Raw genomic sequence first — 13868 nt, forward strand, 5'->3', positions numbered from 1 at the left:
GTTTAAATCCATCTACCTTAGGTATTTGTACTGATGTAACTAATTCCATTTAGTCCCTGCTAGCACGAGCTTTCTGAGGCAGCCCAGCTGCAATGGGGCTTCCCCCCAACTAGTTCACCTTAGAAAGCTGGGAGATGGCTGGTTTAAGTCTCCCGCCCTGGGAGCGTCAGGTGGGTTTGCGAGCCCCTGGCTGGAGCTGTGCTGGTGCTGGGTGTTGTGCAGGGGCCTGCATTACCTTGCTGAAGACCATTTTTTCACCATGGAGATGATGTGTGACCGCATCCCGTGACTCCTGAGCACATTTGTGCACCCGTGCTGGAACCATTGTAAGGACAGAGAAAAGCAACTCTTCCCAAGGGGGCAGAGCTAAGGGGTGAACTTGCTGGCATGAAAGAGACCAAACAAATCACTTGTGCTTTTTTACAAAGCATCTTGTAGGGAAGCTGGATTTCTGTCCATGATGACTTAATCCCCAAATGGCAGGCGCATAGGAACCCCCAATGCCAATCAGCCCATGGCTCCATATAGCCCTGTCTGGCAGTGCCCAGCCCCAGCTGCTTCACAGGGTGGTGTAAGAACCTTGGGAGAGCAGAATGGGGGTAATTTGCCCCCACATTAGGTCTCATCCTGGGCTCTAATAAAGATGAGTTTGAGCCCTGCAGCACGAAGGTTAATATCCCTGGATTTTCTCCTTTCCATAGGAAAATCCTCAGTCCCTTTTAAAATCTTGCAAATTCATGGCCTCAACTTCTTGTGGAAGTGAGTTCCCTAGGCTAAGTATATATTGTGTGGAAAAAAAAAAATGTCCTTGTATTAGTTTGGAATTTGCTGCCTTTTCAGTTGATTGAATGCCCCAATGTTCTTTAATGAATAAACCAGCACGGTGCCTGCTCATGCCCACGCCCACAGGCCAGCTTCTGGAAAACAGCCTCTCATTTTAGGAGCCCTGATTATTGGAAGCCCAAGTTAATAAAGGGTCTGATTGGTTATCCACTGTCCCTCCAGGCTTTATTGGGGATTGTGGGTGCTGAGCACCAAGTTGGGCCCCCAGAATTAGAGGATCAGACTGGGTGGCTGACTGGAACCATGTTGGAGGTGGAGAAGGTAGCATAACGTATTATGGGCTGATGCGTGAAGGTCAGTACTTGCTGCTGAGATACTGTGTAGCTCTCAGCTGTCTGGCCCACAGGCAAGGGACAGAGCAGTTACCCAGCATGGAGGGATGAATGCAGCAAAGAGGACGGAAACAAGATTGAAATTAAATGAAAATCTCTCCCTGTTCATGGCTGTGTTTTTCTGGATGAGCTTTGCTGACCAGAGGGGTTTAATGCACGCAGAGCAGACAGAAGAAGGTTCACTCAAGTTGGAAGTGGGTCCAGAGTCGCACAGCCAGGGCACAAGCCAGCAAACTCCTCACTGAGAGAAGAAACTGCCGTTTTCCTTGCGGGAGTATCCACTGTTGGTGGCAGCTGTGTGGGGACACTCTAGGGAAGGAGAAAATCACATGATTACTACTACCAAGTGTGGAAGGTGGCATCAGGCCAGGCCTCACGCTGGACTGAACGGGGACTCTGGTTCTAGTAGTTACCATACTTCACTCTTGTCCAGGGCACGGTGGGTGTAGATCTCCAAGTATGTCACAAAGGAAGGGCACCATCATTACTCCCATTATACAGATGGGGAAATGGAGGCAGGGATGTGTTGTGATTCACCCAGGGTCACACAGGTGGGTGACACTGACCAGGCCTCCTGACTCCCAGGCCAGTCCCCTATCCATAAGGTCATGCTGCCTCACACATCCGCAGTTCCGACACAGGCTCACTGGGTGGCCTTGGGAGAGTACTCTCTTCAGTGAGTACTCAGTGCCTCTCACAGCCAGCCTCCTAATCTCTGGGCCACCGATCCTTGCAGAATAGTTCCTGTCAGGTAGCTAGGATAAGATTTGCCCAGGCAGCCCCACACCACAGCCACACTGGAGCTGGGATCCCCGTGTGGCTAATGGTAACAGTGCAGTGGAGCAGCCTCCACCGTGCCCCGCACTCAGGGAGCAGCCCCTTTGTTACTGCCCCACCAGCCGGTCCCTCGCCCTCCCAGACTCTCAACCTTGTGGGCCATGATGCATTTTGAGGCCCATCCCACTGGCTGATCTCCATTAAGATGGAGGCACAGGCAGCTGCCTGCTGCCCTTACCGATGGCTCCCTCGATGCTGTGAATCGACTCCTTTGTGGGGCTGACCCAGCATCTCACAGACAGGCCCCTGGCTGTACGGTGCTCCACTGGGGGCGGCTCGGGTTCCTTCACAGGCTCGAGACCCTTCAGTGCTCTGGAGTAGGCAGGAGGGGTGGGAGAGGCATTAGAATTCCAGATTCTGCACTCCCTGGGGCAGAGGCCAGCTCTTACTAGGTACGTGCCAGCACCTAGCACCATACCACCTGCATTCTGGTTGTGCCCCCTGGTGCTACTGTAACACAGAGAAACATCTGGGTGGGTTTAGTGCATGCCCTCAGGGCTCCCGACAAAGGGACCAGCAGCTCCTTGCAGCTATCCATGCTACTGGGTCTGACTGCAGGACTGAGCTTTCAAAGGGGAAAAACATGATCAGACCTTTCTTCCTCCTGTGGCAACATGCCCTTGGTAATGATCATTTGATCATCTTTCATGTATTAATTGCCTCTTGATTGGTTGTCAGGTGCAGCATCACCGGCCCCAAGGGTTCAAGGAGTGAGGCCCCCCAAAGCCACAAGACTTCCCAGATGATGCTTTTGGGTTTCTTTGCCTCCTGCTTTTTGAGCCTCTCTGGTCAGACTAAGGGCACATTTCCAAGCTTTTCTCTGCAGCCCAGAGGGCTGGAAATGTCCTTTTTATAAATAAAAGCTGAGAGTCTCCCACTCCAGGAGCTGGGGCTTGAAGAAAAACACCAAATATTGCAGGACGTGTGATAAAATCACAACAGTTGGCAACCCTGCAAAGAGCACAATATCCTATCTGGTTCTGCCTCCTCCTTCTCCTCCTCCTCCATTTGTAGGGAAGGAGAAATTGACAATTGACAGCAACACTGTGGCCAGGGTCTGTGATTGCGCCTCTGGGACACAAGGCTCTGCTGATGACACCCCTCCCCCGGCCCGCAGGGTTTGGAAGCCTGTGAAAAGCTGCCAAATAAGTTCCACTGGCTCCCAGCGGCAAGTTCAGATTGTTCCCACCCCAGCGCCTGAGAAGGGAGGGTGGCTACTGGCTGGAGGCAGAGCTAGGAGGATGTGGAGTCGGGGGCTGAGGAAGCAAGCTCAGGTTGAGGGTTCTGTTCTGAGCAGGGGTCCATTAGCCTTTATGCAGCGTGGGTAGCTGCTCTCTGGCCCAGCAAGGGGCTCCTTCCAGCTGGCTCGTATCCCACGCACAGGCTCTTAGTGGAATTAGCTACAAATCGCAGGCATCCCCGTGATCAGCTGGTACCTAGTGGGGACTCACCAGTGTGCTGTCTAACAATGGAACCCGTTCAGAGCAGCGGTCAGTGTGACCAAGGCCATGCCACTCCTCCTGCAGTGCCCAGCAAGCTGGCAAGGTCGGCAGCAGGTAAGATAGTGCCTAGCCACGTGCTGGCCAAGTGACTTGCTGATGTCGGGGCTGCCCTGCGTTTATGTACTGCTCTGCAGGGCCAGGATTTGTGCTGCTGGGGAGGAACGTCGCAGGAAACCCAGGCAAGGCAGCAGACTGTGCAAAGGAGCTGCCCTCCCATGAGCCTCGAATGCCCAAACCTAATGTAAACAGAGCAGCTCTTCTGTCCTGGGAGTCCTGCGTTTTTGGGTCTAGGCTGCAAACCCCTGTCTCTCCTAGCATCATTCTCACAGTAACTAGCTGCAGCATATGGAGTCTGAAGCCCCCTGCTAGTCATTAACTTCAAACACCCCACTCTTTTGTCATGGTACCGGGGGCACCGTCAGAACTGTCCACACCAGATCTCCTAGTTTTCTCCGTCCCTGGTGCTGCCAATGCTGTGATCAGCTAGCAGCATGCTGGGCTACATGCCAACACTAGGACGTTGTGACGGAGACCTTCTGCCCTGCCCCATTCTCTAGCTGCCCCAGGGTGGTGCCCAGCTCCCCTGCACTAGAATCTGGGCTCCTCCAAACCCCAGGCAAGTGGGTACAGCCTAAGGCTGATGGTGGGTTTGAATGCGGGGGAATCCGGGCACATCCTGGTACTGTTGGCCGATTGGGACAGATGGCTACAAAAATTGGGAACCAGGAGCTGGAGTCTTCAGCTGTATTGGCTGAAGGTGAGCTGCTGGGGCAGGGTCATTTTGGGAGCTGTTGCCAGGGAGGTGCGTTCCCTCCCCATAATGACCCTGCAGCACCACTGAACCTAGGCTTAGACCTCCTCCATGCACAAGCCAAGAGGCCAGACTATTCTGCAGGATGTAGTCTTGTGACAGCGCACACCAGTCCCGCACTGGTCCAGCAGGAGTTAAGCCCACCCTATGGGCCAAGGAGGCCATGCCCCCATGGCCCTGCTGGGCATGAGCCAGCTGGAACCCAGGTATAAAAGGGAGCAACGCAGCTCAGTTGGGGCTGACTGCTGAAAAGGGAGGATGCAGGAGCTGCTGAATCTCCAGACTGCAGAAGCTAGATGTGATGAAAGATGCCCAAGAGGGGTGGGAGCTGCCCACACTGAGGAACCCTGGGATGCTGGGGATGCCAGGACCACCACACGAGGAGATGGGGTAGGAAGTGGCCCAGGGGGACGACCTATGAGGCTGAATGCTGTCACCGTGTTGCAGTGGGATCCCCCCATACCCAGTGGCGGAAGGTTCTGCCACTTTTAGGGCCCTAGGCTGGGTCCTGGTGGAGTAGGGTGGGCCTGGATTCCCCTACCCCTGCTGCCAACCCTTCTGCCAACCCCACCCTTGGGGTGGCAGTCTTCCCACCTTAGGCCAAGAGGTTTGCATTTGTCTGCTAAACCAGGCCATCAGACCCTAGACTGTTTAACGCCACCCTACCAGAAGGCCTGGGGCAGTCGGACTGACTCTGACCATTAGGCCACACTTCCCTGAGGCTAAGGGAGGACAAGCGAACTAAGCCCCAGGACTGCAGTAGCCCTTGCCCTGCCCCCAAAAGGGGATGGGGCGCACCTGCTGCATGACAAGGCTGAACAGCCATTGCTACTGGTGCCCTTGAGGCTGTGAGCAGACTGCGGCATTTGCTGTCACCAATAAGCTGCTCCCAGAGGAGGCTCTGCCCTGCCTGAGATTGGGGAAAGGCCACTTGCTCCTGCTCACCCATGGTCATCCAAGAGGGTCTCCTTGTGGATGACTGTCTGGCTCTTGTCTCTGAGCTGCTCCTTGTGGTGGTTGTAGAGCGAGGTCATCTTAAAATCCAGGCTGTCTCTGGGAACCTGCAGAAGGGTTCAGAGGGAGTCACTAGCCAGAGCCTCTGACAACCCTGGTAAAGGCGTCTCATCCCTGGGTGTTGCGTGGGCTTCACCTGAGGCAGGGGACAAATTGTATTCTGCTGCAGCTCCACTGTGTGTGGGGAGTTACACAGGGAAGACTTTCTCTCTGTTATTCTACTGGTTAGAGCAGGGGCATCGGAGTCAGGACTCCTGAGCTGTGCTCCCAGCTCTGGGGAGGGGAGGTATCTGAGTGGGTAGAGCAGAGCAGTGAGTCCTACTCTCAACTCTGCCACAGACGCACTGTGTGACCTGGGCAAGCTGTTTTGCCTTTCTGCATCTCGGTTTCCCTATCTTTAACACAGATATAACCCAAGGGCAATGGGGGATCAATGCACTTGGCCCATGCCCGGGGGCCCTCGGCAGGAGCACCAGAACATTGATAGAAGAGGGGAGGCATGAGGCCCCACCTCTCTCTGTGGCCCTGCCCCTGCTCCTCCTCTTCCCACCACCCCAAGGCCCTGCTTCCTGCTCAGGCTACCTGGAAGCAAAAGCCAGGTGGTGGTAAGTGCTGCCCATGGAGTCCAGGCTGCTGTGGGGAGCCCCGAATCTTCCACTTGCCCTGGGCAGGAGGCCAGGTTGCCTGAGAGCAGAACACTGGCCCATGTCCCCTCTCTTCCCCCCAGCCAGGCAGTGGGGCCTCCGGGGGGAAGAGCAGGGGCAGGGCCATGGAGAGGGGCTGGCCCTCATGGTGAGGGGTGGCTAAGACTCCCCTCATTCCCTGGGAATGCTGCCAGCAGGGACCTTGCTTCACGAAGGGAGGGGCTGATCACTTCATCGGCTCCCCCCACAAAGCACAGTCTCTGCCGGTGCCACTCTGCACCTGCCCAAGGCTTGTGGTTTGGGGGGGCAACGCAGCCCCCTGCCCCCAAACTACGCCCATGTTAAAAAGTGGGTAGGCCTGGGCTTTTCATGAGGTGTTTTGTGCCCAGGGCCCCAGTAAATCTTAATCCACCTCTGCCCAAGGGCTGGAGGATTGCGAGGCAAGGTTAATGTTTGTCAAGTGCTTGGAAAGCATCTAGAGAGCTGCAAAGTGTTCCGAGAGGTGTACACGCTTCCTCTCTGCTGCTTGGGGTGGGGACAGCACACGAGCATGGCTTGGGATGCTGCTGGACAGAAAGCAAAGCCCAGGGGAGCAAGTGGAGCACAGAAAGGAAACCAATGCAGTTGCAGGTGAAAGGCTTTACTATGCCCTTGGCATGGCCAGTGTGGCTGCCCAGCCTGGGCGAGGGGATGGCTGTGCACTGGGGAACTTTTATCTGCTAATTCTGAACCATTTCAGGCTGTGCCCTTCGGGGGCGGGTAACCAGTGTGTGTGAGGTGGTGAGCAGCAAAAGGCAGAGTGGGATGGAGGGGCACTTGGGGACCTCTACCTCAGGTTCCGTATACCAGACTTCCTTCCTGGTGCTGGACAGGGTGGCTGTTCTGTGCAGGCGATTCCAGGGGTCCCGCTGCTGGGCCCGGTGGGTGGGCTCAGCATAAGGGCCTGTCTGGAACAAACAACAGTCAGCCGCTCATGCTCTGAACACCGGCTGTCAGACAGTCTTTGCCATTGAATCATTTTCATAGAATCATAGAATATCAGGGTTGGAAGGGACCTCAGGAGGTCATCTAGTCCAACCCCCTGCTCAAAGCAGGACCAATCCCCCAATTTTTGCCCCAGATCCCTAAACAGCCCCCTCAAGGATTGAACTCACAACCCTGGGTTTAGCAGGCCAATGCTCAAACCACTGAGCTATCCCTGGCATCAGGGCATCCTCCAGACATGTGTGTGTGGGGGTGATTCCATATGTAGAGGAAGTTAGCCCTCTATCACCGTGATTTGACTGCAGGCACTTGGGATGCCAGGGGATCCACTGTCCACGCCCCGCCCCGCTACATGCCAGCAGGGCTCTGCAGGAGGCCACTGCCTAGACCTGTCATATTGGTGCAACAAGGAAGGTTTATGCCGCTGGCATCCCCGCTCTCCCAGGCATCTCCTGGGCTGTTAGGACCCATAACAGCTCTTTTGAGATGGAGACCATCTTGTTCTGTGTTTGTGCAGCCCCTAGAGCTAGGGGATCCATCCTGCTCTGTGATGGGGGCCTAAAAATAATTGGCAGTGAAAGCCACTGCCCATCAGAGCAAACAGGTAACTCCTGTGTCCTGTCCCCGTCCCGCCCGGCCCAGAGCCCTTTCCAGTGACTGCCCAAGGCGAACTTCGGACGTAGTTTAAATACAGCAAGAAACCCACTGCTGCTTTCTGCCCACTCAGATTCCTTGCTCCTCTGCTAGTGAAGATCTGGTCTTACTCATCTTGTCTGCAGAGTTGTGGGGTTCTTGATTGTTTTGTTTGCTCCTTTTTTAACACAGGGCCTATTGACCAGAGCCAGGGCTGGAGTATCAAACTCTGGTAAAAGGTCAGAGCCTGCAATGAGCTCTGCACACCCGCACGGGAACTCAGCCCCCATTTCCATCAGTAGCTCATGTGTGTATGGGAGTGGGGGGGATGTGAGAAAACCTGGATTTGTGCAGGAAATAGCCCAACTTGATTATCATGCACATTGTGAAGAGAGTTGTCACTTTGGATGGGCTATCACCAGCAGGAGAGTGAATTTGTGTGGGGGGGTGGAGGATGAGAAAACCTGGATTTGTGCTGGAAATGGCCCACCTGATGATCACTTTAGATAAGCTATTACCAGCAGGACAGTGGGGTGGGAGGAGGTATTGTTTCATATTCTCTGTGTGTATATAAAGTCTGCTGCAGTTTCCACGGTATACATCCGATGAAGTGAGCTGTAGCTCACGAAAGCTCATGCTCAAATAAATTGGTTAGTCTCTAAGGTGCCACAAGTACTCCTTTTCTTTTTACTAAAACACTGACAGGTTGATTTCAAAGGGACCCCGCTGACTCGCAAGCCAGACATTTTCTGTATAAAAGGAGTCAAAAGTAGTTTCAGGCCCTGCCTCTCCCCTGGCCCGGCCAGTTTGTTGCCATGTGTAAGATCCAGACAAGCGGGAAGCTGAGGCTAAATCTTTCGCAGCGGACACTGGAGTCCCGATCCCGCCTCCCCAGTTTAGATCCTTCCCTTCCTAGCAGCCGCCTCTGCTCACCAGCTGCCGGGTTCCCGCCAGAGGCGGCTGCATGCTGGCAGCGGGGTGGGTCGCTGGGCGACGGCGGTCCGGCTGGGAACTCGGGCTAGGCCAGCAGGGGGCGGCGGGGCCCTTACCTGGCTCGGCCCGGCCCGGCCCGTGAAGGTGTCCTCGTTCTCGCAGCGGGGGCAGGGGAAGGGGTCCCGGGTGGGCGGCATCCTGCGGCGCGCGGTTTGCGAGCCCGGCCGCGGTTGCCAGGCGACGGGCCGCGGTTGCCGGGCGACGGGCGGAGGCGCCGGAGCTGGGGCTCCCCCTGGCGGCCGCGGAGGCTGCAGGCGGGCGGCGCGCGCGGGAGAGCGCGGAGTTGGGCGCGCGGCGCGTTGCCCCCGAGCGCGGTGCGCACGAGCCCGAGCACGCGCGCGGGGGCGGGGGCGGCTTGGCGCGCGCGGCGCGGGCGCGGGCGCATCTTTCGAGCCGCAGGTGCGTGGCCAGGTGCGCGCGGCGGCGGTTGCCGGGGGCGGGGCGGGGCGGGGCTCCGGCGTCCTCCGGCCCCCCCGCGGCGGCTGCACCTGAGCCCCGCCGCCGCCTCCGCTGCACCATGGCTGGGGCCGGCCGGCTGCGTCCGCCCGCGGGCTGCCGCCGCCTCCGGGCCGGGCTCCGGCTGCTGCTGCTGCTGTGGGCGGGGGCCGCCGCCCAGGGCAGCCGGGGCGCGGAGCGGGAGCTGCACGCCTGCAAGGAGGTAGGGGGCGGGCGCAGCCCGGCAGGATGGAGGGGCCGGAGCGGCCCCAGTCCGGGGCGAGCCGCGCTCTCCGGCGGGGGGGCTGCCGGGGGCCATGGGGGGGAAGGAGGATCCCTGGGGACGGGGTCTGGGGGGGCCCTGGGGACGGGGTCTGGGGGGAAGGGGGAGCTCTGGGGACGGGGTCTGGCTGCCCCACACCGCTCAGCGATCTAGTGGGTTGGGGAGCCAGGCACCCCCTGCGGGGCTCCGGCGACAGAGCTGCAGGCCCGATACGAGGTGCCCCATGGGGGTCTGATGAGGGCCAGAGGCCAGGTCCTGTCTAGGGTGGCATTGAGACAGAGGTGACGGTCTCTATGGGGCAGTGGACGGGGCTGTAGCAATGCAATAAGGGGGATCTGGAGGAGCAGGGGTCGGGGAGCCCGAGAGAGGCGCTATGGAGGCGATGGCATGCCTCATATGGGGGCAGGGGCTGCATGCCCTGTGTCGGGGAGGGGGGTTAGGACAGTAGGTCCCCGGGGCCTGACGGACAGCAGTGGGGCTGTGCTGGATACATACATGGCAAAGTGCCGGTGTGGTATGGGCTGAGGAGCTATGTAGACACACCTGATGGTTCCTGTATGTTTTTGGGAGAGGGGGGAGGCACAGAAGGGCTGCCTGGCCTCACTAGAATTAACATAGCCTTGCAAAATCACTAGGAAGAGTCACCAGTTTGGGCTCTCCAGCCCCTCTGGTGCTGCTGCTGGAATTGGCCCACGAAAAATGCTAGAGGCAGAAGCAAAGCATGCTGTTTACTCATGTCCCTAAAATAGCCTGATGGGGGAGTCGTACTTAATGGGGCTGTGTTCAGACAGACAAGAGCTAGACCAAAACCCTGGGCAGGTGGCAAAGGAGTTTCCCAAGAAGGGCGGCTGCTGGCAGAGTGATGCCATTCTACAGCGTCAGCCTGGTCCTCTGTACGTCAGACTGTGCACAGCACTTGGCTCCCACTGTGCTGAGCCCTTGGCGTTCTGGCTCTATTACCACCACCCCCCTTGCTGGTACTGATCAGGGGTTCCAGAAAAGTGGAGTGCATTGCCCCAACCCTGCTAAAAGCAGGGGGACGCTTCCCCATGCCCTGCCCGTGACCCGTGCGCTCCCTTCTCATTGACCATTGGCTGTAATCCCACCGGGCAAATGGTCTCTTCTCTGTACCGTGACAGGCTGCCTGTAAATTGGGTCGTAACTTTCTATTAGGTGAATGGAAGGAATTTGATTTTGCGTGTGTGTGTGTTGGTTCGTATCTAAAAATGTCTATGAAAAGTGTGGGTGGCAAAAAGAAACGGTGACAAAGGAAGAAAGAAAAAGGGTAGAAGGGAAGGAGGTTGGAGAAAGTCAAAGCTCAGCTGGAAAGAGAGCAGCTTCCATCAGCTGCCACGCTTCTTGCTCCACTCTGGTCAATGGAGGCTTTTTCCACTGACCCGAGTGGGAGCAGGATCAAGCCCCTACAATAAAGGGGATTGCTGGGGAAATACCCCCTTCCAGTGCTTTCTCGCCCCTCCCCCAGTCTGTTCCTTGATTGCACTAGGCATTGGACTGAGCCCTTAATGAGCCCAGCGGAAGGACCCTGTGGACTCCAGGGGGACTTGGATTGGGCTCTCACTCCTCCATTCTAGAGTGTATTTCTGTGCTAGTCTCATCTCTCTTTGTCTGTGGCTTTACATTCTCCTTTACTAAACCCGTTACTGTGTCTGTGCCTTGCTGTATGCCTTCTCCTCAGGCCCTTCTGAACAGTTTTGGATATGGCGCTGGCAGGCAGATGACTAGATTTTATATGTTTGGTGGAAGGCTTCCTTTCACAACAGCACGGGGCTCTGACTGGCTGTCTCTTCTGGATCACATCCTTTTCCCATTGCAAGACTGAAGCAAAGCTTTTCTGATTTAAGTGGAAGTTGAGATCAGGTTCTCTGTGTATTTATATTTTAGCCAGAGGAGAGGGATGCTTTTTGCCATATTACATTGGTATATTTTTAAATCATCAGATGGTACTAATGAATTTTTTCATGCTTCTGACAACTTTATCCTTGCCGTATGGTCAGAGTGTGCTCTTGACTCCCCAGCTCTAGTCATGTAAGGAGGTTAGGGTTACTAGGGTAATATTCCTGTCACATGGCAGAGGTCAGGATCTGGTGATGCCAGTGGCTGCTGTAACATGTCCCCTTTTATTTGCATTTAATTAAAAAAAAACAACCACCAAATATAACAGCCATAAATGAATGCAGCTAATTAATAACACAACAATGGAGATCTCTAGGCCGGGGGAGATCACCTGGTAGATGTCTGCCATTTGCTGGACATGTGTCCAAAGCAGCTATCTCTGAATCTCATTGGCTTTCTGAGCCCACAACTGCTTGTTCTTGGAGAACTTCCTCCCTCAGTGGCATGTTTGGCCACTGAGATGGATATGTCCTCTGCTGCCTGTTTGCTTCTGCTGATGGGCCAGATCATCTGCTGGTATAAATGGGCATAGCTCTGCTGACTCCAGCTTGCACCACTTGGGGGGTCTGTCCCAGGCTGATTTCCTCGTTGGTGACTTTGTACTACTCTCAGCAGCATCCGGAATGTCCTCAAGGAACAGAAACAGGGTCCCCATTGCTTTTAGACAGGTTCTTCTGTGCTGCTTCAGGACTGGCTCTCAGGGGGGCTCTGACCTCTGGCTTGGGGAGGTGGGATTCCTGGGGCTTGGCAGGCTGCTGGCCAGCTTCTCTTTTGCAAGGGGAATGGGATGTTCAATTCCAATGGGGCTGACTGACACTCCTGTTAACCGTATTACGTCTGGTCTAGTTTCCTGGCGTACGGCTCTCCTGTAACTGTGCCAGGATTCATTGTCTGTAGCCCAAGGAGCTCCTTAGTGGTGGGCACTGAGGGTTTTGTCCTTCTGCCAGGAGTGTGTGAGCTGTGCTATGATACCAGACACTGCTACAGATGGGTCCCTGAGCCTACGGAAGCTTTTAATATTACTGGGTTCTTTGCTCTTTGTACTGTCTTCTGCTAACCCATTTGACTGTGCTGACAAGGGCTAGAAAACCAGTACTGGAACTGGTGTATTGGAGAATTGTCAAAACAAGCTGCTCATTAACCTTGCACTGTTGTTGGTTCCTAATTGTAATTTAAAATGTATGTTCTCTTGCTACTCGGTGTGTTGCAAAACAGGTCCGTTTGAAAAGCTGATTAGCAGGTTGTGATAAGAGGTCGTCTTTCCTGTTCGATGCACGCTCGGACCAAGGATGGTCAGCACTCTCGTGTTCTCAATGGTTTGCTTTCACTCGATTGAAGATGTCACACTTGGTACCTATCTCTGCTGGCAGCATTCGTGCCTAGATAGAATAGCACATCTCCTGGCTGAGTCCATACCCTTCAAATCCCCGGATGGGCACTGTGGATGATGCTGTTTTTGACTCCTGCTGTGGTGGTGTGGCACAGCATCCTCTGCACTGAATATCTGCATATGTGGCAATCTCACCTCTCTAGCTGGAGTGCCTGAGAAGCGTTTTCTCTTGGCCCTCCATCGACAGTTACTCTCCCAAGCAGGTGTGAGGCTGGGTCACTCTTTCTGCTTGTCAGATTGTGTCTGGCAAGTGGGTAGTGCTTGAGTCGTATTTACTTCAAACTCCTGCTACAATTCCTCGCTTTCCCTGTGTACAGGTGTTCCTGAAAGCAGGGGCACTGCATGAAGCCCCTTATTGGGCCTGTATTTCACACTTTGGTGCTTGATCCCTTGCTGAAGTCGTCTTGCCAATGGCTTCTGTTATACGGCTTCCAGCGGTTTATCGTCTTTCTACCTCAACCAGTTTCTGCCCACTAACGTATCCACAAAACCTCCTACAATGGCTAGCATTTCTGTTTTTCAATCTGGGCATAGCTGTACCATGTCTTTGAGTGATCATCTTGAAAAAGGACAGCTCCCCGCCCAGGTGAGCTTGCCTGGAGGGAGATTAGGGTCTTTGTTTAGTGTCAGAGTTTTGGTGCAGGTAGCCTTTCCCTTGTTGCTGTGGAAGGGCAGAGCAGAACAGCACTGGGGTAAGGAGTTTGAGTGGCGCAGCACTTGCTCATGACAAATCGGTGCTGAATTTGCTGAGCTATGTCAGCATGGCCATGAATCCCTAAGATGGGTGAGGTAATATCTTTTATTGGACCAACTTCTGTTGGTGGAAGCGTGAAGCTTTTGAGCTACACAGAGCTCTCCGGGTCTGACCTGAAGAACCACTCGGTATTAGTGCATCATTAGCTCTTCTTTTCTCTGTGTGTGCCGGGGACTCTGCGTAGCCCTCGCATTTCTGCCAGCACCTTGAGTTCGGTAAGGCCTCACATTGCAAAGCAACACCTCGGACTTGGCGTGCCTTGTGTCTCTTGCAGACAAGTTGTGCACCCATTTGGGCATTTGCACTGCAACAACTGTTCAACTGCCGCACCAGGGTGTCGCTTTCTGTGGGTCTGCTGTTATACAGGTATGCTTGCCAAACAAGGGTCGTTCTGTCGCTGACCCAGCACCTGGTGTGCTTGACACCTTTTGGGTTGTGACAGGCCTCCACGTTGTATTTCAGACACTTCAGTGACAAGTTTTCACTAGCTGTGCAGATA

The 13868-nt window shown here is 55.2% G+C and overlaps 2 protein-coding genes across 3 annotated transcripts in view; one reads left to right on the forward strand and one right to left on the reverse strand.

Annotated features, from left to right (window-relative positions):
* Nucleotides 1-986: 986 nt before the first annotated feature.
* Nucleotides 987-8803, reverse strand: CFAP276 (cilia and flagella associated protein 276). Its single transcript, XM_048826684.2, has 5 exons — nucleotides 8650-8803; nucleotides 6814-6930; nucleotides 5271-5386; nucleotides 2191-2324; nucleotides 987-1484 (listed from the first exon to the last, which is right to left on the reverse strand). Exons 1-5 carry the CDS (start codon nucleotides 8728-8730, stop codon nucleotides 1414-1416), a joined length of 519 nt encoding a protein of 172 aa, XP_048682641.1. The 5' UTR covers nucleotides 8731-8803; the 3' UTR covers nucleotides 987-1413.
* Nucleotides 8804-8948: 145 nt separating this feature from the next.
* ELAPOR1 (endosome-lysosome associated apoptosis and autophagy regulator 1) overlaps nucleotides 8949-13868 on the forward strand; it is a 108604-nt gene continuing 103684 nt past the window's right edge. Inside the window, exon 1 of one of the 2 annotated variants that reach the window (XM_048826627.2) lies at nucleotides 8949-8992. The gene's annotated coding sequence lies outside the window, so the exon portion shown is untranslated. Of the gene's footprint in view, nucleotides 8993-9131; nucleotides 9252-13868 lie in introns of those variants that run through there. The other variant, XM_048826626.2, reaches the window with a different exon arrangement.

This window comes from Caretta caretta, chromosome 21 (assembly GCF_965140235.1).
Source record: "Caretta caretta isolate rCarCar2 chromosome 21, rCarCar1.hap1, whole genome shotgun sequence".
Lineage (NCBI taxonomy): Eukaryota > Metazoa > Chordata > Testudines > Cheloniidae > Caretta > Caretta caretta.